Source organism: Phalangium opilio, unplaced genomic scaffold (genome assembly GCF_054372755.1).
Source record: "Phalangium opilio isolate 3A_F unplaced genomic scaffold, DU_Popi_V2 ptg000024l_1, whole genome shotgun sequence".
NCBI lineage: Eukaryota > Metazoa > Arthropoda > Arachnida > Opiliones > Phalangiidae > Phalangium > Phalangium opilio.
In genome coordinates, this window is record NW_028324155.1 from 4324819 (window position 1) to 4347467 (window position 22649).

The 22649-nt window shown below is 39.6% G+C and overlaps 2 protein-coding genes and 2 long non-coding RNA genes across 13 annotated transcripts in view; 1 reads left to right on the forward strand and 3 right to left on the reverse strand.

Annotated features, from left to right (window-relative positions):
* Positions 1–22649, reverse strand: part of LOC149692278 (semaphorin-1A-like) — a 241301-nt gene that overhangs the window by 99944 nt on the left and 118708 nt on the right. The gene's annotated exons all lie outside the window — the stretch shown is intronic.
* LOC149692284 (uncharacterized) lies at positions 1376–2700 on the reverse strand. The gene is made up of 2 exons (XM_089867971.1): positions 2676–2700; positions 1376–1970 (listed from the first exon to the last, which is right to left on the reverse strand). Exons 1-2 carry the CDS (start codon positions 2690–2692, stop codon positions 1460–1462), a joined length of 528 nt encoding a protein of 175 aa, XP_089724097.1. The 5' UTR covers positions 2693–2700; the 3' UTR covers positions 1376–1459.
* LOC149692285 (uncharacterized) lies at positions 5925–6883 on the forward strand. Its single transcript, XR_016382909.1, has 3 exons — positions 5925–6400; positions 6562–6637; positions 6696–6883. It is a non-coding gene; the product is annotated as an uncharacterized LOC149692285 (long non-coding RNA).
* Positions 21498–22127, reverse strand: LOC149692286 (uncharacterized). Its single transcript, XR_016382660.1, has 2 exons — positions 21993–22127; positions 21498–21910 (listed from the first exon to the last, which is right to left on the reverse strand). It is a non-coding gene; the product is annotated as an uncharacterized LOC149692286 (long non-coding RNA).

The following is a 22649-nucleotide window of genomic DNA, read 5'->3' on the forward strand; positions in this document are numbered from 1 at the left end:
GACGAGTTAGGCTTTTCAAATCAGCTAAGTCAATCTGCCACTGTTCATCAATCCCATAAACTATTGTCCTATTTCTCTTAAAGTTTTTTCTAGCATTCCTGTGTAATGTATACGTATCTTGGGTTTTTAAAAATGTCTCTACGTCTTTTACCGTAACCTTTAACCCATCTTCTTTAGCCGCTCGGTATAGCCCGAGAACACTCCCGTAGGAACCCGGGTCAGAAACCTTGGAATAAATCTCTTTTAGTCTATCCATTAAGGGTGCGGTTTGTTACACTACTATAATGCCAGAAGAGAAAGTCGCTAACTTCTATAATTAGGAATATAGCAATTACTAAAACTACAGTTAAAATTTTAGGTGATTTAAAAAATGTGTCTACTAGGCTGGCTAACGCCACAAAAGTACCCACCTGGTTATCACAACCTTCCATGTCGGGTTACTTAAAATGAATGAAACGTGGAATGTAAATGAAACGTATTTTATTTAAAAAAACAAATGCTACAAGCTTATCCAATTTCTGAAACCTTCACCAGTCTGAGATGGGGAATAATAATCCTTCTTCACCTTCTCCACCTCTTCTTTCTCCACTTTCTCTTTCTCCGCTTCACTTTTTTCAGGTGGGGGTAGGTCTGTTTTTCTAATTTTAATTAATGTTCGCGGTACATTAGCCTCATATAAAAGTTTGTAAAACTGTGAGGCGCCAATGACGAGCGACCGTTTTTTAGAACTCGCCGCAGTATAAGCCAATAAATCAATTATATTGGAACCGACGATTTTACGATTCTCATATATTAATTCCCCGGCGTGTGTCCATCTTATTTTTGATATATGGTCTATCCATTTATACAAGTTCAAACAATCAACTGCGCTATATGAGGGAACCGAAGAGACGATTTCAGAACTCCAATTCTGGTTTTTCGCTGGTTTCACTTTCTTCTTTTTCGCCGTTTTACTAATTTCCCTCGAAAGTACGTGGTTATATCTTAATAATTTGTCAGTATCGTTTAATTTAGCATCGTTAATGATAGATTTCAACTTATCATCCTTCTCTAACTCCATCGAAGTGTCGACTTTGAAACCGCTATTTGAATTTAACCTATTATACGTGTCTTCAGAAATTAATAACATTTTTCGTGCCATTCTATTTTATTGCGCGACTTATAGCCGTACCTGCCACTGAGCTGATGATAGATAGTAAGGGTCCAAGGAGTAAAGGGATGAAGCCCCCTTTTTGAATTAGTATTTTCTTCTTTTTTGAATTAGGGATTTTCGACGTAACTCGTCTTATGGCGTGTCGATGTTTCTTCAACCGTCGCTTCTCGTTTTCTGAAAGAGGGACATTACCCTGTAGGATATTTATACAACACTCGGCAATAGATTTTATAGCTTCTTTATTAGCATATTTTATTGCGGCATTTCTCTGACACCCATTACATTTTGATATATAATTTAAAAAATTTAAATGTTCGCGTACTCTCTCCGATGGAGCCATGTGCCTAGCCTTGCGGCTTTCACCAGGGTGCAGTTGTTGTCGTTCCGGTGGTACGTGCAGGCTTTGGGGGTCTCGCAGTCCTCGATGGTGGTCAGTTTCGGACACCCGTACTCCTCGGCGTTGGTAACGTCCACTCCCAAGACCCTGGATAGAACCAAAGCTTTCTCCGCCCCCTTCGTAACGAAGGATGATGCTTTCTGGCGAATGTACTCGCCTACTTCCTGCAGCGTTTCGTAGGGATAATCTCCCTCCTCGAAACCTAGGTCGCAAATGTTGCGAGACAGCCAGCGAACCTGTCTTTTATCCTTAATAGATAGTTCCGAGAATGGGCATGGTGATTGGAAAATCCAGACGTCGTAGGCTGCCGTCTCCTTCAAGTACATTGAAAGCTCCTTAACGATCCATTCCCCCTTGACCCTGAAAAAGTTCGCTTCCAGGATGGCCGTCATTTCGGTATGAATACCGCTGCTTGTTGCCCTGGAATTATACCTGTTCTTAATCTATGATTATCCGGGGTGTTGGCCTTAAGGTCTACAAAGAGATAACCGTAGGGTTCAGATGTCGCCTGTCTAAACGCGTCCACTACGTATTTGCTATTACCCGGTGAAATTTGTCTCGAAATATTAACAATGGCGGATTGATCACGCGGTGTTTTAAATATGACCAAGTAATGGGCGTTAAGGTTCAGGGTACGTATTTCCTTTCCAGGGTAATATAGATTCTGCATTAAAATTAGAACAGAAGTGTTTCTATGGTGGGAGCCTCTAATGAAAAGATTTGTCACATCCTTATTATTCGCTATTTCACATAATAGATCGTCAAGTATAACGAAATTCCTCACACTAGCATCTAAGGTGCTAACATCCAATAATCCCTCGTGGAATTCCAAATTCGGGGTATGGGATAGTATGGTACTAAAAAGATTCGACTGATATTCTGTGTAACACCAAATTATTCTTTCTGGGGTAGGTGAAATACATATATATCTATGCTTTATTAACTCTCCTACAAAAACACTCTTCCCACATCCCGTGACCCCGGCTACGAGTCCGGTAAATGGGTGTTTCATACTTAAATCCATATCGATAAATGAGGAAAAAATTAACGGAACACTGATAATATATCCTAGGGGGAAACTGGCAAGGCTTAACTGAGATGTTAAAAAAGAAAATTAGTACTTACAATTTGACTGATTCCATTTCTGTATGATGGGGTATGTATATCCAGTACAATTCAACGTCTTGTAGTAAGGCTTGGAGAGTTGTACCTTATCTTTAAACCTACCCTGTCTTTTATACCATCCTATCACGCGTCCTATCATGTATATTTCAGTCACAACGCCAAAAGTTAACATGACGCCTGATTTTCTAATTTCCCCCAGCAACGTCATGGAATTATCCCTGAAAATTTCCACGCCATTCACAAAGTCAACATGGTGTCAAGATTTCCCCTGGTTTTCCCCGCCGAAAATTCTGGCGTGAGGACGCCATCTTGGTGTCGGGCGCCAATTTGGGTGTCAGGCACCAAATCTGGTGTGAGGACGCCATCTTGGTGTCAGGCGTCAACGGGGTGTCAGGCGTCAACAGGGTGTCAGGCGTCAACTGGGTGTCAGGCGTCAACAGGGTGTCAGGCGTCAACAGGGTGTCAGGCGTCAACTGGGTGTCAGGCGTCAACAGGGTGTCAGGCGTCAACAGGGTGTCAGGCGTCAACAGGGTGTCAGGCGTCAACTGGGTGTCACTGACGTGAAAGACTCTTTTGTATACTACTAAAGGGTGCTTTGAGTGCTTCAAAATTAAAGTTCAAAATATAGGCCTAAAACACTTGAACTATTTTTCTAACGAGGAGCAAGTCACAAAAATGATTTAATTGCCAAAACGACAACGGCTGTAGTTCTTCGTCTTTGACAACGCTGTAACTCATAGAAAATAAACGGGGGATTGCCCATAAGCTACATCTTACAAATGAAGAACGCTTGACACCAAAGCTATATGGGTTCATATTTTTACACAACTGACAAACAGGCGTGTCAAGGGCAAAACTTGGCAAAAAAGGGATGTTGCCTTTCCTCACGCGTCGAACGCTTAAAAGGAAGTACTTTCGATCATAGGTCACTACTACTCGCAATCACTAGGCTATACCACTTCTTCGTTAACTTTCGATGGCAGTCTATAGATCAAACTTCGTTAAGTAGATATTTTTCTCCGGAATGTCAAGAACAGACAAAGATCGCCTCTTATCCGCGGAAACTGAAGATGGCACTGTCGAAAAACGGTGGCGTACAAAGTTTATCGACTCGCGAGAGAGACAACATTTCTTTCAAGAATTAAAAGATAAAGTCTTCCTTTGACCCTATGGTTCAAGGGATAAGGCTTTAAAACTACATCTTTCAATTTATTTCAACAAAATTAATGAAAAATAGGTTTAATTTCACAGAAGTGAATAATTGGGGAGATAAAATTTGAAAATTCATTTCTCTATACAAATATTCAACAATCGCGAATATTTTATGACGGCATAAAAATGGCAATTAAGCTGTTGCTGCTGGAAGCAATTTCGCGTGGGTTTAAAATCTCAAATCTCGTCTTGGTCGTTGTCGAAAGGCAACGTTCGCAGGCGCAATTGCCATTTACAAGCCAAAACGAAAGAAAATAGGAAGAGGGGTTAAAGATGGGAATGAATAATTCATTTTCTTAACAAAAGTCTTGATTCTTCGGAGGTTAAAGTCATCATAAAGTAAAGTATTATTATGATCGGTTCCCCACCGCGAGATATTACAGCTAGTTGCTGCGGAAATAGCATCACTGGCCGCCTGCGTTTGGTGCGAAGCAATAAACGGCCTGTGTTGCGTCGGTGGTAGTGCTTGTTGAGCTCATTTGCTTTGAATTATGGCGTATTTTGCGGTGATGCGGTATATATTCTAACATCGTCTTCACTCCTTTTCCTACATCGTTTAACTTGCCCAACCCGATATTACAACAAAAGGAAGAAGCGCGCCTTCCTTCGCATATAACTTCCAAATAACCATGAGAAAACAAACGTCACTAAGATTTACTTCGTTGCTAAGCCTTGGCAGCCACAATTTATGACCATAACCAGGCAGTGAACTCGAAATCATATATTTGCACAGCAACGAGAAAAGGGTAAAGGCAAACAAAATTACCACGGTTACTACTACAAAGAGTAAAGTGTGTTTAAGTAAATACATGGCGAGGAAAAGACTAACTTGCACGAATAGATAAATACCGCTGAATTTAATTTGAACTGAAAGCTAGTTTAAAGACATTGATGTCACTTGACACAAACAGCGTGACTGCGGGAAAGATCACCTCAGGGTCTCCTAACCTTTCCTTTCGTTTCGTGTCGTGTCTGCAGAGTTTATACCAACCAACCAGACATGGCATAGTTTCAAGGTTGTTACGGTTCCTCAATCAGCAAAATTTCATAATTCCAAAAATACTAGGGGCGGACCACCCAATAACTTCTCTGGTGTCGAGAGGCAAGGTAAAAATGGAACAAGGCATCACCACAGACGGTATTTTTACAAATTAAAAAGGTGAATCACTACACAGCGCATGGAGACTTAATTAAAAACGTCTCTAGACGAAGACGACGGCCGTTTTGACAGGTGAAGTATTATCGTTTTTGGCAAAGAACCGCGGCTAGTCAGCGTGGGGTATATTGATAGTCGCGCTGCAATAGCAGCCTGCCTGGGTTTCCTGTTAATTTTAGGAAGAGGTGCAGTGAGGGTTTGTTTCTTTCTCGTACTATACTTTACGTTTCATCGCGGAGGGCCTCATCCTCGGAGCTAGTGTATCGGAACGACGAAGGTCTCTCTCTCAATCTCTGTACGTCATGGTTAGACATTCGTGGGAAGGAAAAAGTTGGCTCAAAACTTTCAAAGACGTGATTTACGAGCGATGAGCTATCCTTACTGCACCCCCTAAAAATGTCGATGTAATACTAACAGCGTGTAATGATATGACAAACTATTTACACAGAGCGGTAACCTAAAACTATATCTTTCGACAAGTTGAAAGGTTCCTAAATCATGTTAGGGCTACATGATATTGCCTTGGAAGCCATATTACCTCTACCACAGGTGGTCGCTCCATATTTCCGTGCATTTTAAGTAAAATTGACTGTTTCTTGCGCGGAGTAGAGGTACACCTATATTGATTCTCTTTACATGACCCCGTGGATTGTAAATATGTAAGTCTACCGAGGTGGAAACCCTACAGATGTTTAATTGGAAACTTCTCTTGGTAAGCTGGAAACCAATATAACTGACAGCCGGCGTCACTCCATTTTATATATATATATATATATATATATATATATATATATATATATATATATATATATATATATATATATATTGGTAGACTTAAAAATAGGCCTAAAGACTTAATGAAGCGTTGCAGATGTGCTGAATTTAAATCAAACTAATTATAGAAGTTAAACAAATTCTCCTCTTTCGATGCAGTAAACGAAATGTTTCAATTGCCAGTTTAATATTTTAACCACTTAAACCTTGGTCATTTTGAAATTCAAAAACGCAACCTTGCAATAAACACAATGAGAAAATGGGTGCTTCATCACGGAATCTAATGACAACGTCAATGTTCCGGACACCGTTCTTGTAATAAATAAGGTTTCAGAAAGTCATTTTTCAATTCGTACAGCGTGTAGGTAGGTAGGTAGAGGCGTAGTGTGGAGCGCGGGTAGGCTAAGAATTACCGATGGCTTTTAAAGCCGCACGACTCGACATCTATCTAGTTATTCGTACAGATAAAAAGGACACTATCGTTTCAACCGCTTCATCAGTCATTCGTAGGAACCACTTAAAGAGGATCATTAGTAAGAAAATCCGAGTTGGAAAAATATTTTATCCGATAATCTTTATCAAGGTTAGTTCGGATAGGATGGGAATATAGTAATCCCTTATCGAAATTTCCTCTACTCCAGGTGGTCCCAAAGGCTATATACCATCCTACCTGTTTCTTTTTTTATCAAAAATTAACGGGCTCTCAGAACTACTACTTGAAAATAAATGTTATTGAAATTCTAGATATTCTTGAGTACTCTATATCTTTCTACATATTGGAATTAGTTCCTGATGAATTCACGATAAACAATCAAAATAAGTAGAGATAACTTTACATCGAACCTAAAACTTGAAAATAAATGTTACTGAAATTCTAGATATTCTTGAGTACTCTATCTCTGACTACATATTGGAATTAGTTCCTGAATTCACGATAAAGAATCAAAATAAGTAGAGATAACTTTACATCGAGCCTAAAACCACAATAATTCGTCGAAAACTCGAGTGTTTTTAAACTAAGATGAAAGCTATTTTCGGAATAAAAATGTATATCGAATAATTTAAATATTGTACGTGAAGCGTGCACTTTCTTAAAAATAATTTCAACATTAGTAATTAGTCAATGTTCATCTAAATGAATTCAAAATTTTTTCTCGACTAGCGCCAACTAGAGCAGACTTGCAAATAGAAAAATCTGAATTCATTCCAAGTAATATCATTCGTCGACGTCTCCGTCACTTGTTTTAGCGTTTACTTTCGATCGAGGTGGCACATATCCAGGTAAAGTTCCGGGGTATGGAAGGTACGTCATGCACCCAAGTTGAGTCACCCATCGCTCGCGCCAAGCGTGACGCGTCTCAGAAAAACGTCAAGAAAAAAAAACAACCCCGCTGGCTTTCACTACTAGACACAATGAAAGAAAAGATCTTCGAGACTTATATAATAAGGAAGGGAACGTTGGCCTATATTTGGTCTACTCTCCTACAAGAGTACGTGTCTAGTCGGCGGTTTCACTTTACGTCGTGTTCCACTTCTTAAGAGGCACCATGATTTTGCCCCGTCAAGAATAATATACCTGATATCAAATATCCCATCTTCTTCCTAGACACGCCCATCTCCCCTATATACTTGTATGAAAAGGAATCTTTAGATGGCGTTTTTCATTTTTAACGATTCTTAGCAGGGAAGCCATTTGTAGATCCTATATTAAGATTACGACGTCGATTGTGGTATAGCTTAAAATAAAAAATTACAAATGATGAAATGGAAAGCGCGTTGTTGAAATATAATTTTTTGTTGGGAAGTAGCAACGGTATAATCAATTCATAGTTATTAGCTATATGAACTGCAATTGTGACAATTTCAATCGGGCAAGTAACAGCGACGTTATTGAGAGAAATCGGTACTAGAAGAGATGATAAAACTCGATCTTCGCGAGTTCGCAGTTCTAAAACTGACACGACTTCTCTCTGAACTGTTTATACTCCAAGTTGATTAACTCTGGCCTCAATTGCACTTGCAACATTTGGCGTTATATATACGAAAACAAAGCCCCTGTCACACATTTTAAATACCCTATAGTGGGCGCTATTACATATACGCAAAGAAACAGATGTACGAGTTCGCACGGTTACAGAAAACAAAATTTCACAGTATTTTGGCGTGCTTTACCGTATTAGCTATTCAGGTGGAATCGTACGCTTCTATATCAGTCTCTCAACCTTAAAAAGCGGTACATTCCAACGTAGAAATCCTATTCCTACATACGTCAAACGCTATCCCTTCCAAGCTCGGAATTCAACTATAACTTTCAGTGTATATTTTTACGTGATAATAAAACGTTTTCTTTGTCGACCGGCCGATGGTACGTTTTTATATCGAGTAAAAAACAACATTGGCGTGGGTTTATTTGAACAGCGTACATATATGTATAAGTACAGGTATAAAGTAGTGCGAATCGCGTGCAAAGACATCGAGAGGCCTAATATTTCTATTCGGTTTAGACGCCGGTGTAGAAAGAAAAGTATAAAAATTCACAAAGCGAATGAAACGCAATGCGGATATATTAAACCTTAAATTATACCTTTTCCCTTAAAATAGGCGGATTCAGAAATCAATGATATGGTTAAGGTTTGGTGCAGCTATTCAATTTGGGTTAAAGGGAAGGTCAACCCTTTTTCGAAATATTCCTTCCATAAGCGTTAGGCTTCTCCATGCAGAGCTGGAGACTGAACCTATTGGAAGACTTGTACCACCTGACGACTTGTCCCCAGTGCTTCGCGGAGAAGGCACATTTTAGGCTTACCATACAGCTTAAAAATTCTTCCTTAGAGGTTTCCAATACACCTGCATTTTCTATACGGTTTCCCTATAACGCTTGCTTAACTTAAACAATTTTTATAACCATCATTAAACTGTAGGTGTGTTTGTACAGGAGGAGTTATAACCGGCTCATCGTCCGAACTCTGTTGCTATGGGGATACAACAACTATATCCGTCTCTCTCACAACAACAACTCTATTCCGCTGGAAGGGTTTTTAGCTCGAGTATTTACCACGTCGCCGATGGTTTCGTGCAAACTTAGGAATAGCATTGTCCCGTCATTGTAATTCTAACAATAGCATCGTAGACTGTCAACACATACAGACACTTTCGAAAATCAAAGTCAATAAAGTCAACAATCGAATCGATGAATCAGAATTTAGGCCTAAAGGAAGAAGTAGAAGGAAACAGGCGACAAAATGTTTTCCAAGTCTAAACAATCAGGCAAGCACCTGAATAAACCACGTTTGACGTCGTCGTGTTTCCAAAACATTTCTCACGTAAAAAAATTCCCGAATTGATTCTGAAATTTTAAGCCTCCGTGTTTGGAAAAATAAATTTCGCGCTCGAAAGCATTTTATTCCTATTTTTTTTTCTCTCTTTGGACATCACTAGGCCTAGGGTTAGTCGCTATAGCAACTCTAGATCATCGAAGCGCGCGCTTTCAAAATATAACCAACCAGAGACTCCTGTCGAACGAAAAAAAAAATGCTCTCGCGCTTGCTTGGAATTTCATTTCAGAAAAATTCGACGTGGGTCACGTGGAGGGAACTTTGTCACGCGCCAAGACGCGTTATTTACGTAGAAAGCAAAAAAAAATATATATATACATAAAGACCTTTTATATTCTAGGGGAATGCTGTCGTTCGAAATAGGCCTATTTTTAGGATTCAATCGCTTTCTTTAAGCCTCCCCTCCCTTTGTGAGAATGGAGGACTTTTTTTGCCTGCCTAGAATACAAGAGAAGATATTTTATATCGTTTGAAACAATCGAAAATTGGTCTATCATTTTATAGTGGGGGTTAGGTTGTGTAGTGATTTGGGAGAGCTTTTGGCTGGTCATTGATGGCGTATAACTACCGGACTGAAACAGTAGATACCGCGTTTTGTTGTCCCGACTAACTATTTAATTTTGGTTAAATAATTGAATGGACTTCGGTTAAATTAAACATAAGAGTTTTATTTCATAGTAATTAACGGTAAATTTCTAAGTTTTGGAAGGATTCGATCTTAGGGTAGCTAAAGAATCGACCCTTTCGGTTTGGAGGAGCTTTTCGGAATGGTGATAAGAGTAGAATACAATATTTTCTTGTTACAAAAAAGAGAGGAGAAGTTGTTACATTTGAAAGCTGGGTTAAGGTTTTAGCCAATCACTGATCTTGAAAATTTTACGTTGTACAGAGGAAATGGCTAGTCCCCAGACAATTAGAAGGGAAGGCGACATGGGAAGGCGATTTTATCTACGTTTATGGCTCCGGCCAGTCGTGGGTAAGACGGGTTAAAATGTCAAGTTCAATAAGGGTAAGAGAGAGAAAGGGCTAAAGTACCGCTCCCATTTTTCATCGTCCCTTCTTTACAATTTACCTGTCGGCTTCTTTTGGTTAGAAATTTTACAGAAAATAGATTCATTTATAAGGTTTCAATTTTGAATAGTGAGTTCTCTTTTTGAGTTTTAGGGTACTTTTATCTTAAGGTTTTATCATACTTTTGGTATATTTTTAGGGAAAATCAGCTTAATTCTATACACTACGCGTATTTTACAATATATAATAATCAACACTCCCCCCAGTAATACGTAGTATTACTAAGGGTAAATCACGCGTAGTCACCAATTTCGAGGTTACACAAATGTTGCACTGATCGTCTGATGAAGCTATTGTTTTTGGTTTTCACTACACACGATCTTATTTTATTGTCGCGACCGATAATCAAATCCGTCACTAATCCGAGGTTCCACATGTGTCGCGGTATTTTTTCTTCATAAATCAAAACCACATCACCAATTTTAAATTTGGTTTCATTCTTAACGGTTTTGGAATGGTGGGCTGATCTAAGCTCCATGATATACTCATGGCGCCAGCGCTTCCATATTTTCTCAATCATGGTTTCGCGATATCTCAATCTTTTTGTCATTTCTTGTCGCGAGGTTGGTACACTTTCATTTATTTTTAAAGTTAACGGTGGCAGTGAATTTAATCTACGCCCAACAAGGAATTCAGCGGGCGTCAGGGGAATTGGTTCATTTAGGTCATTGTAATTATAGGTGATAGGTCGGCTATTTATTAGCGCTTCGGATTCTATAAGTACGGTCTCTAATTCTGTATAGTTCAAAAAAGCTTTGCCTAAGCACCTTTTAAGGCAGGTCTTGGTGGACCGCACAAGGCGCTCCCACCAACCACCATACCAAGCTGCTCTTTCAATTATAAATTTCCATTTAATACCATGTCTTCCGAAGAATTCTTTTAACTGGTCCTGTTTTATGTTTTGCCAAATGATTTTTAAATCCGAGTTTGCTTTTTTAAAAGTTTTAGCATTGTCCGTGTATATAATTTGTGGAACGCCCCTCCTAGATATGATCCGTCTGAAGGCTAGCAGAAAATCATCAGTACTAAGAGAAGGGACAAGTTCTAAATGAATCGCGCGGGTGACAGCGCAAGTAGCTAGGCAAATATAAGTTTTTTGTTCTTGGTTGTTGGTTTTAGCTATCAAGGGACCTGCAAAATCTATTCCTATGATTGAAAATGGTGGGGATTGGTCTATTCTGTCCCTAGGTAAGGGTGCGGTTGGCATATCACCTGGCCTTGCTCGTAACCTTTTGCATACAATGCAGTCTTTCACCACAGTTCGGGCTAATTGCCTCGCTGCTGGTACCCAGTACCTTTCCCTTAATTGCGTGACAGTGTCACTTATACCCCCATGTTGGACTTGCTTGTGACTTCTAATAACCAATAACTTGGTTAATCTATCACTTCTGGGCATAATTATGGGGTGTTTCTCAGCGTAGGAGAGGGAGGATTCACCCAAGCGTCCACCCACGCATAAAATTCCGTGTTCATTCAAAATGGGCTTCAAAGGTGCTATTTTAGAATTTTGGTAAATTTCTTCCCCGTTTTTTATTTGTCTTATTTCTGGCCCATATTCGTTAGCTTGTATTGATTTAACCCAGAGAATTTCTGCTTTCTGCATTTCTTCTGCAGTAATTGCTCCGGTTAATTTCTTTAATCCCTTTGCATTTAGGGCAAATCTAAATAGGTATGCAGTAATTCGAAATATTTTATCGAGGTGGTAATATTTCGAAAGATCTATCAAATTTTGCAGTCCAACCCTTTCAGTGAGGTTGACAGCTAAGGTAATTTTTCGCCTTTCACTAGCTACGGGCTCTAGGTCGCTTTCGGATGGGCGGCATGTGCGGGGCCAAGTAACTTTGGATTCCTTTAACCAAGGTGGGCCCTCCCACCACTTGCTATCGTCTTTTAGATCTCCCGCACATAACCCCCTTGTAGGTAAGTCGGCCGGGTTGTCTTTCCCGGGGCAATGGAACCAATTTTCCCTTTCTGTCAATTTTTGGATTTCAATGGCTCTATTCGACACAAAGGGCTTCCACTGATTTGTGTTTCCCGTTACCCAAGCTAGGGCTATCATAGAGTCGGTCCAGAAAAAGGTTCCTACTACGTTTCTGGTAAATGTTTGCTTTATATTGTTGGTCAATCTGGCGCCTAACAAGCAACCCATCAACTCTAATTTGGGTAATTTAAGATTTAAGCTTGTATCTTGGTTTTTGAGTGGTGCTACTCGAGATTTCGCTGCTATTAATGAAACCCCCACTTGGTTTGATACGGTTACGTATCTCAGGTAAACACTGGTAGCGTATGCCTTTTGACTCGCGTCGCAGAAGCAATGGAGTTCAAGCTCGGCTATATCATCCGTGGTCTTGAAAAAATAGCATCTATCAATTTGGACTTGTTGAAGGATTGGGAGTTCTTTAACCCAGGTCTGGAAAATCTTTTTGGTTTCTTGGGGAAGCTCCGTGTCCCAAGTTTCTTTAGACTCCCATAGAATTTGCAAGAGCATTTTTGCTCTGATAGTAAATGGAGAGATAAGGCCTAATGGGTCAAATATTTGAGCTAAAAAGCTAAGGACTTGTCTTTTAGTAAAACGCATATTTTTGCTAACTGTAATTAAGCTGGTAAGGTCATAGGCGAATTTGTCAGTATTAGGGTTCCATTTAACTCCTAATACCTTGTTTTCACTTGTATCCGTGTTTTGTTCAAAAAGAACAGGATTTTCTTTATTGTCATGCTCTGTCCATAAACTTCTTAACTCTTGGGAATTGGTACCCCATTTTCTGAATCTCATTCCCGCCTCTTTTATTAAATTGGCAGCTCCTACTGAAACCTTATATGCTTCATCTACATTTTCTAGTGAACTAATCAGATCATCTACATAGAGATCATTGTTCATTACTTTTCTGAGGTTTTCAGGGATTTCTTTATCCTGCATGACATGGTATTTTATAGTGCATCCGAGTAAAAAGGGACTAGATGTAACCCCGAAGGGCACTCGGGTCATTCTAAGTATAATGTACTGACCCTTTTTAATTCTCCCGTCTTCCTCCCGGAACCAAATAAATCTCACAGAATCTTTATCGGGCTCATCTAGAGCGATTTGCAAAAAAGCCTTCTCTATGTCTGCGACTATAGCGACTTTTCCATACCTAAATCTTAATAATAACAATAGCAAGTTAGGATTCAAATTTGGGCCGGGGAGGAGACATTCGTTTAAAGACGGTTTCCCATAGGAGTGTGAAGACCCATCCAATACCACCCGAGTTTTGGTGGTCTTTACGTGTTCCCTTTCAACACCTTGGTGAGGCATATAATAGGTGCCTGGTTTAGATAATTGCACTTGGTCTTCTGGTACCACTTCAGCTATACCTAGCTCTAATTGCTCGTTAATTACAGCCTTGTACCTTTCATAATATCCTTGATCTTTTTCAAATTTTCGTTCCAGACTTTGAGCTCTTTTTATAGCGACAGGCAAGTTATTTGGTAAGGTTTCTTTACTAACCTTCCAAGGGAATTTTACAACATAACGACCCTGATTTTGGTCAAATTTTATATCCTCAAAAAAGGTTGTGAGGGCTTGGTCATTGGGGTTCTCCTTTATTTCGGAACTATCAATCCCTAAACTTTCCAAATCAAAAAACGATTTAAGCGTTTTGTTCACCCGTTGTTCCCCCAAACTTATCAGCATAGAGGTCACTGACTGCCTACTATTTTCCCATTCAGAGCTTTTCTCAGGTCCGCTTAAACACCAACCTAGTTTGGTTTCTAACGCTACGGTTCGGGGTCCTAACCTTTCAGTTTTTCCACTGACTATTTCCCAATAATAGTCTGCCCCTATTAGGATGTCTATATCTGGGTGGTCTTCGTCGTTTTCTAGGACGGGATCATCTGCTAATTTTATTCCCTTTGTTTGGAGGATCTCCCGAATCTCTAGGTCATTGGAATTCGAGAAATCGTACGCTAGGAAGCTTTGGACAACGGCTACTATTTCTACCGTTTCTTCTGGGTTCTCTTTATTCTCTAAAGTTACTTTAACTCTTTTGTGCTTTCGCTGGTGGGGGTCCTTATTTCCAAAACTGTATACGTCCAACTCTTGGTCTCCTACAACTGGTAGTTTTAGCCTAACAGCGAGATCTTCCCTTATGAAGCTCCCTTGGCTCCCCCCATCCAAAAAGCATTTGGCGATTAAGGAATTTTTAGGCTGGAGGGGATTTTTTGCCACGGCTAACGTTCTCTGTAGTAATATTTTCTCGTGGGAGGTTTTTATTGGGGCCATAGTCATAGCTATACTTTTAACAGAAGTTTGGACTTGATCATTTGCCTGGTTTTGGCTGCTAGTATAATATATGGGTGGCGCCTGACTTTGCATCTTAGTCGGGTCTTGGGATTGGACTTGAAATTTTCCCTGGGTATGGTCTTCGTGGGACATTTGGTAATTAGCTGGATTTGGGACTTGATTAGGTTCATTATAAGGTGACCCACTATTATACATCTGGTTTTGGGCTTGACTGACATACTGATTGTTTCGGACTTGAGCTACTAACTGGGTTCTAGTTTGATGAACCGGTTTTTTATGCGCTGGGTTTCGTTCGCATAGGGAGAAATTGTGAGCTTTATTGCATGATTTGCAAGTTTTAAATCTGGATCTACACCTTGAAGTGTCATGATACAAGCGAAGGCAAATGAAACACCTACCGCAATCTCTAATAATGGTACATTTCTGGTCTAAGGTATAATTGGGACAATTGAGGGTTTTGTGGCTTGTGTTTTTACAAAATAGACAGTAGATTCTATCGGGTAACTGGGAAGGTTGTTGGTTTACCCCAGTGACTAGTTGCGAAGCAGAGGCTCTGTGACTATGGTTATTTGGTTTATTTCTATACCGATCTTGATTTTTATCAGTGCCTTCTGCATTATTGGTTGTCGCTCGACATACTAACAAATCCGACATCTCTCTACTCTCTACTTGTTCTCTAATAAACTCAATTAAATCATCTGGGTCCCAAGACGAACCATTAGTAGGGACTTTCCTACGGACGCAATAAGCGGTTCTAATATCCTTTGGCAAAGCTGCTAATATTTTAGGACAGAATGCTTCGGCTTTAACGCTAGTGTCTATTCCTAACCCTTTGAGACTTCTAATACTGCTCTCACAGGTATCTAATATAATACGCAAGGCTTTGACGTTATTAGAGTTTAACACCGGCTGAATTTCTTGTAAATTATTGTAAAGAAGGTGTACCGCTAAATCATGCTTTTCATATCTTTTTTTGAGTACTGTGACCGCTTGATCATACGAATCATCTACTTCGTCATATCCCTTTACAGCCTGAAGGGCTTCTCCTTCTAAATACCCGACAAGATATATGAATTTTTCTACCTTTGAGAAGTTCTGTTTATCAATAATGGCGGTAAATCTTCCCCAGAAGCTATTCCACTTAGTGTGGTCTCCGGAAAATGTTGGAATGGTGATTTCCGGTAGCTTCGGATGATTTCTGGGAGCGACGGGTGGTGGCGCGACTGGTTGTTGGTTGTTTACGATCTGTGTTGATCCACTGTAGTTAGAGTTCGCTGATTGAGATCCGTTGATTTGGTGAAGCTTCTTAATTGCTCGATTCGCTCTTAATTTTAGAGTAGATATGTCCTCTCGGAAGGCGATAGCAGCGTCTGATTCTCTTTCGAGATCGTCATCATCTTCTATTAGGCTTTGTACCTTGGCATCTGCTAGTGTGACATCTTCTTCTTTCTGGTTTAGGAGACTTATGATGTCCTCGAGGTCTTCCACGTCGATTGTTGTGGCTTGTAAAAGTTTATTGAGGTCGTCCATTTTTCGCGTTGCAGCCTTCTGGGCACTCTTTTGGGAGGCTCTAGCGAGCTTAAGCTCCTTGGCTTTGTGTACAGTACTTGGCCCACTTCCGGCTGGCATGGCGGCGTTGATGGACGTCTGAGTGTTCCGCTTGCTCATCTGGTTCGTTCCAGTGGTATTTAAATGGTCTTGGCTCTGGTTAATTGGATTGTTTTGTTGGTTGGTCGGATCCGACATTTCTTGTAATAACGGTAATTAATGTTCTCTGGTCATTGTCCCGGGTTTCGGCACCATGTAGTGATTTGGGAGAGCTTTTGGCTGGTCATTGATGGCGTATAACTACCGGACTGAAACAGTAGATACCGCGTTTTGTTGTCCCGACTAACTATTTAATTTTGGTTAAATAATTGAATGGACTTCGGTTAAATTAAACATAAGAGTTTTATTTCATAGTAATTAACGGTAAATTTCTAAGTTTTGGAAGGATTCGATCTTAGGGTAGCTAAAGAATCGACCCTTTCGGTTTGGAGGAGCTTTTCGGAATGGTGATAAGAGTAGAATACAATATTTTCTTGTTACAAAAAAGAGAGGAGAAGTTGTTACATTTGAAAGCTGGGTTAAGGTTTTAGCCAATCACTGATCTTGAAAATTTTACGTTGTACAGAGGAAATGGCTAGTCCCCAGACAATTAGAAGGGAAGGCGACATGGGAAGGCGATTTTATCTACGTTTATGGCTCCGGCCAGTCGTGGGTAAGACGGGTTAAAATGTCAAGTTCAATAAGGGTAAGAGAGAGAAAGGGCTAAAGTACCGCTCCCATTTTTCATCGTCCCTTCTTTACAATTTACCTGTCGGCTTCTTTTGGTTAGAAATTTTACAGAAAATAGATTCATTTATAAGGTTTCAATTTTGAATAGTGAGTTCTCTTTTTGAGTTTTAGGGTACTTTTATCTTAAGGTTTTATCATACTTTTGGTATATTTTTAGGGAAAATCAGCTTAATTCTATACACTACGCGTATTTTACAATATATAATAATCAACAGGTTGAATTTTGAAAGAGGAATTTTTGTTATTTTTCTGTATTGTTTTTCTCGGGCTATATCGTTTGTTTAGATGGCGTATAGTTCTCCTTACAAAGTTTTCTATGAATATATATTTTCCAAGAATTTTCCCGACAAAAAAAAAGGCAGAAGTTTCGACGTCACATTTCGTATATGACAAATATATAAGAATTGTCATTTTGTTTTGATGGATTCTATTGTTTTTCTGGGCCACTAGAGGTCGCTATATAGTCTTCCCTTGCTTTCTCCTCGATTCCTTTTTTATATATCTATATGATTAATGCCAACGAAGACATTTTAAGATAACTATTATCAATCTGCACTGGAAACATAGTATATAGCTTCAGACATAGTGCTGAAATAAGAGATTTTTTTTTTGAAAGTCAGGGGTATAGGGACCAGCCTGCACTGAGAGACCTTCTAGACCTCGGGAGGCCCTGGCATTTGGTACCGAAATAGAAATGTTCTAAAAATATTCAGCGCAGACAGCGCTCATGGAGAAAAAAAAGCGATGAGGCAAGCGATAAATGTGTTTTTATAAAGACATTCGAGGTATTTTGGAACGAAACAATGTGTATGTTAAGGGAACCAACTATATACTTCGGGATAAGCCTAATTAAAAGACCTTGGCACGTGCATCTTGATGTACTTGAGAATGCGCCTACGTGGCCCATGCACTACTAGAGTAATTCTGACAGTTTGGTATAAAAAAATTAATTAGGATTGGTGCAAAATTTTGTTGCAATGCGATGCACTTGAAATTGCGGATGAATTGCAGTTTCACATCTGAGACTTAAATCATATGGTATAGATAGTGACATCTTCCTCCCCTCTCTCTCAGTGTTAACTTCAGTGCAGTGTTGTCAGGCAAGTACTGGTTCGAACTGAACTGCAAAGCTTCCTCTATACATACAGTCTATTGCCAGCTCATCAACGGTTTGATAACACACTGAGAGACCCCTTTAGTAAAAACTAGTCTCAATTTTCACCGCATAATGAATCGAGCTAAAACACCAATTACAATCACAAGTTACGCTTAGATCTTAATCGCTTTCCAAATAAATGAAGGATGATTTAAGATGAGATATTTTATAAGAAACAAAAATCCAAAGAATTTCCCCCAATCCATTATAAACGGCTTAGTCCTTAGTTATTCAAAAGAACAACGAAACGATCGCGTTTCGACGAACAATTTTTGAACAATGTTCGATCGTCCGGAGAAGAAATAAGAAAATGTCTTATCAATTCGAGGAAGCTTTTCTACACGCGTCATGACGCAAAACGAAAATATAAAAAAGGGTTTCCATATCAGCATTTAACCTTTTCTTACGTTCAACAATCCGTGGCTCTTAAAAACCGCTGGGGCTATCAGTGGTTGGGAAACCTCGAAACCTACGTCAAGACCTTTCTTTTTTATTATTACACAAAAGATCTATTATTCATTCCAGTAAAGATTCCTATAATATTATCTATCCTCCTTCGAGAGAGACTACATCGTTTCTTAGAAAACTGATTCAGCTGAACGATCGCTCTAGTAATGATAATATAGAACAAATAGCGGACGTGTATTATAATTCATGCACCTAAGACACTATATAATTGAGTTCACTTAGTACGGTTTGATACAATTATCACACAGATACCGCAGCGTACCAAATACGGGAACAATCAATATACGACTATACTTTCCCCAAGATCTATGTAGTTAATAGTGTTTTGTGTGAAAATGAAAAGACGCATGCAGTTTAAGCATCGTGTTTTTTACGTAACGCCATGCAATTTTTATCAGTATATTATGCAAATTTATCTAATAAAATAACTCGTAAAATTTACCGGCGCTTTCAGGCAAACAAAAGGAACATAAAACAACAATACACGCGAACTATACATAAATAAACATGTACGGGTGTAGACGTAATACCTTGTAAAATTATTAACACCAAAACTATATATACAACATAGATAATTAAATATTTATAACAACACAAAATGTATACGCGGCAAAAGGCAATTTTGCAAAGCCATATCCAGATCTTCTTTTGTAAATAAAAACATGTAAATGTAGGCCTAGTGCGATGCGGTTTTGAAAATTTTCCCACCTAAAGTTAGAATGTTCATCCATAGACCCCATTTTATCTGAATAATTTACGTTGGTATCTTGCAGGCGTTTTCAAGTGAGAAAGGATTTGAGGTGTAAACTGTAAAGAAGGATAGGGGGGGACGGGGGTGTCGGTAGAGAATGAGATGAGATGAGAAGGAATTCTCAATAACAACGAAACAATCCTCGACCGCGCCAAAACACCCTTAGCCAGCAACATCCAAGAGTGGAATACGAAACGTGCCACAGTAAGGAGAAAGAGATTGGTGTGGAAAAGCGAGAAAGGACAACGGGTTAGCAACCGAAGTAGGAGAAGGAGAAGTAGAAAAAAATCATTAAAGCGCGAAATATTTAAAAAACGCGCCTCTCGGAATTTCGTGGAATTCTAAACCTCGCTCTAGTTTTTGGAGGGGGTAAAAGCGTTAAGCCTTCTTTGGGGTTGAGAAAGGCTAAAGCTCGGGACGCCAGGCATCAATATCGGCTCAGAGACGTCGCCCGGAAACCCCCGAAAGGATTTTTTTCCGAGGAATCTCCGCGCTCTTCCTCGATCGATAATCGGGCCAAGAGAAATCTACCATATGCCCCCGACAACTGGGCTTTTCCTTCCATTCCTACCACCCACACCCACACCTTATAAGGAAAGCGCGAGCGAGCCACCAAAAACCTATACGGTACGAAACCTTCTCTCCTAGATTTCCCAAGCAGTTTCTCCGAAAAGAGAAAATAACAGCTTTCTAAAAAGCAAAAAGAAAAAAATAAAGACATTTTTAGCTAGCCCCGATGGTGGTTTATTTTGTGTATATATGTATAAAGGTTGCAAGCATGCAACCGAGAGTTTTATTTTGGTTATACATTTTTAATGAGATTTAAATTAGTTTTGAAAATATTCCGATTACTGGAAGTTGGAACCAGGCTTAAATATTTTAAAGTTGGCGGAGAGGAACGAGGTCAGTAGACCCCCGAAAGAGTGATTGTCTGCTTGGAATATAAATAACCAAATAGCGGATAGTGACAATTAAGCTAGACTAGTTTCAACTGAAAGATCGAATACAGTATTCAACTTTCCATCTGAACTGAACTGAACTGAATTAAATTGAATTGAACAGTGTAATCTGAACGCGGCCCACCCTCTAAAACCATCAACCATCGGAATTCGCTACTTTACCTAATCAAATTGACTCTCTCTCCACACACATACACACAATCGAAACTTGTCTAAAACGAACAAGAAACCTAGCTAGTCAACTTGATTAATGTTGTCTCCAAATCGTTTAGCACCCAACCTTAAAGCGAAAGAGAGAAAAAACAATCAAATTCCCTTTGCTCCCGGCGTCCAGCGGCGGGCGGCTCTGTTACTAAACGTACGCAATCCCAGAAAGGGGCCTCAACACCCCTTAGTGCCAACTGAAATCCGACCCACTTTAATCCGGAAACCGAGAAGGATTTCAATCCCTCGCCCGCTTCTTTAATAATATGAACGTCTCTAGCCAACTTTCCACTATTAGTTTTCATTCAAATTAGAGAAAAGGGGTGAGTGAATCGCGGGGGCGACAAAGCGTATACTTTTCCGTCGTCCTATGAGGCTAAAGCTAGGGGCTAGGGACTTGTCTTTCCTCGTTTCTCGTCACCCAAAACCCCTCGTCCTTCCTGACGCTCTCTCCATTTTAATTTAGGCCCTGCTTGAATAATGAGGAAGCTTCCCAGCAATGACACGCGAAAAAGACCGGGAAGAAGTTAAGCCTTGGCAAAACCGTAGAAACGCTTGTTGTTTTGTTTCGAAGCTGCCCATGACATTCCTCTTTCTCTAGCTTGGAAATCCAAGGGAACGAATGTGCATATACAGGGTGTTTCTGATAAGTATGGCATAAATTAAGGGGGATGTTCTTTTATTGCGATTTCGATCCGAAAATGTAACTTCTATCTCCATTTTGCCACAATGGACACTATTTTCGAGTTATGATTTGATTTGAGTCTTTTAGGGAAGACCCATGACCCCTTGATTAAATTAGAAATAATTGTCTAAATCATTTTCTCAATTAAATTTTAAGGGGTCGTACGTAAAATACTCCAATCAATCTTAACTCGAAAACAGTGTCCAACCAAAATGGAGAGAGAAGCTACATTTTCTACTCGAAATCACCCAAAGAACCATACCCCTTAATTTCCGACAAATTTCTCAGAAACACCCTGTACATAGAAGCGTGTGATCTTGTCCTTTCCATCCTCCCCCTCTCTTTGTCCCTGGCTTCATTTTGATTCTGACACGCGCGGGAATGATTTCAGCGCGCGCGAGCGAGGGCTCGTGTGTGGTCCCATCATCAGAATCATGTTTTCTTTCTTTTTTTTTTTTTTTAAACCGGGGCACCCCTTTAGGTATAAAATCTAGCTTTTAAAACTCCGGAGGGATGGTTGGTTGGCGCTGTAGGGAAACCTGTATAAAATTCCATCTCCCCCTATCTCCCTCCCTCACTCGCACTCCTGTAATAATACGGAGATTATATTCGGAACCACCATAGATATGTTAAAAGGGTAGATACACAATTCAATGGGAGGTCGACGTGGAAGGGGCAACGAGCAGACAGCCGCTATTTTCTGGGGGTAGCCGTATAAAACGCCATCTATCGGGAACTTTCGAAACTAAATTAAAGGATGAGCTTAGAGTAGTGGCACTCTATGTTAACCCCCTATAGGGCATAATAAGTCAAACCCTCGGAGATGCCATTACTCCATTTTATACGAGCTAAGAGCAGAAAAACGTATTTTATAAATTTTACACCTGTAAAATCGTTTAAAAAACACTTGGAACTTGTATTTCTACTTACTTTCGAGGAAATACCACCGTTTTCTGAAGGTAAGAGTCATTTTTTATACATTTATTAGTAATAAAAACATTTAAGGCGAGCTAAGCCTTGGTCTTGTAAAACACGGCAGATTAGTGATTAGCGTTGTTTTCAGCGTTGAAAAACGTTATTTTATCATGTTAAAAAAACGTTAGCAACGTTTTAAGGTACTGATATTTAAATATCCGGACATTAAACTGTTACATATTCTTAAAATAAGAGTCGATAATGGTGCCCACCATAACAAACTTTGTTAAGTGTGTGTCTCTATATTTAAAGGCATAAAACAAAATATAACATAAACGTTTTTATTTACTTATTTATGTAACAATCATGGCTTCAACTCATGTTTGCTGCGTTCAAACTGTAGGTGTAAAGAACGTTTTCTTTCTTACCACAACTTTCCGAAAGAGACTGCCACTAGAAAGAAGTGGATTAATTCTATAACATTAGCTGTAGGACCTCTGTCCACTGATATCTCCAGTTTACGGATTTATTCAAAACATTTTACAAAATCAGATTTCTTTCCCACCACTGGAAAGAGACTACGTAGAGCGCTCAAACCGTACGGTTCGCGATTCCATCCTAATTTGGAGATCAAATTAATGTAACCAATGAAATTATCCCTAAACTGACTCT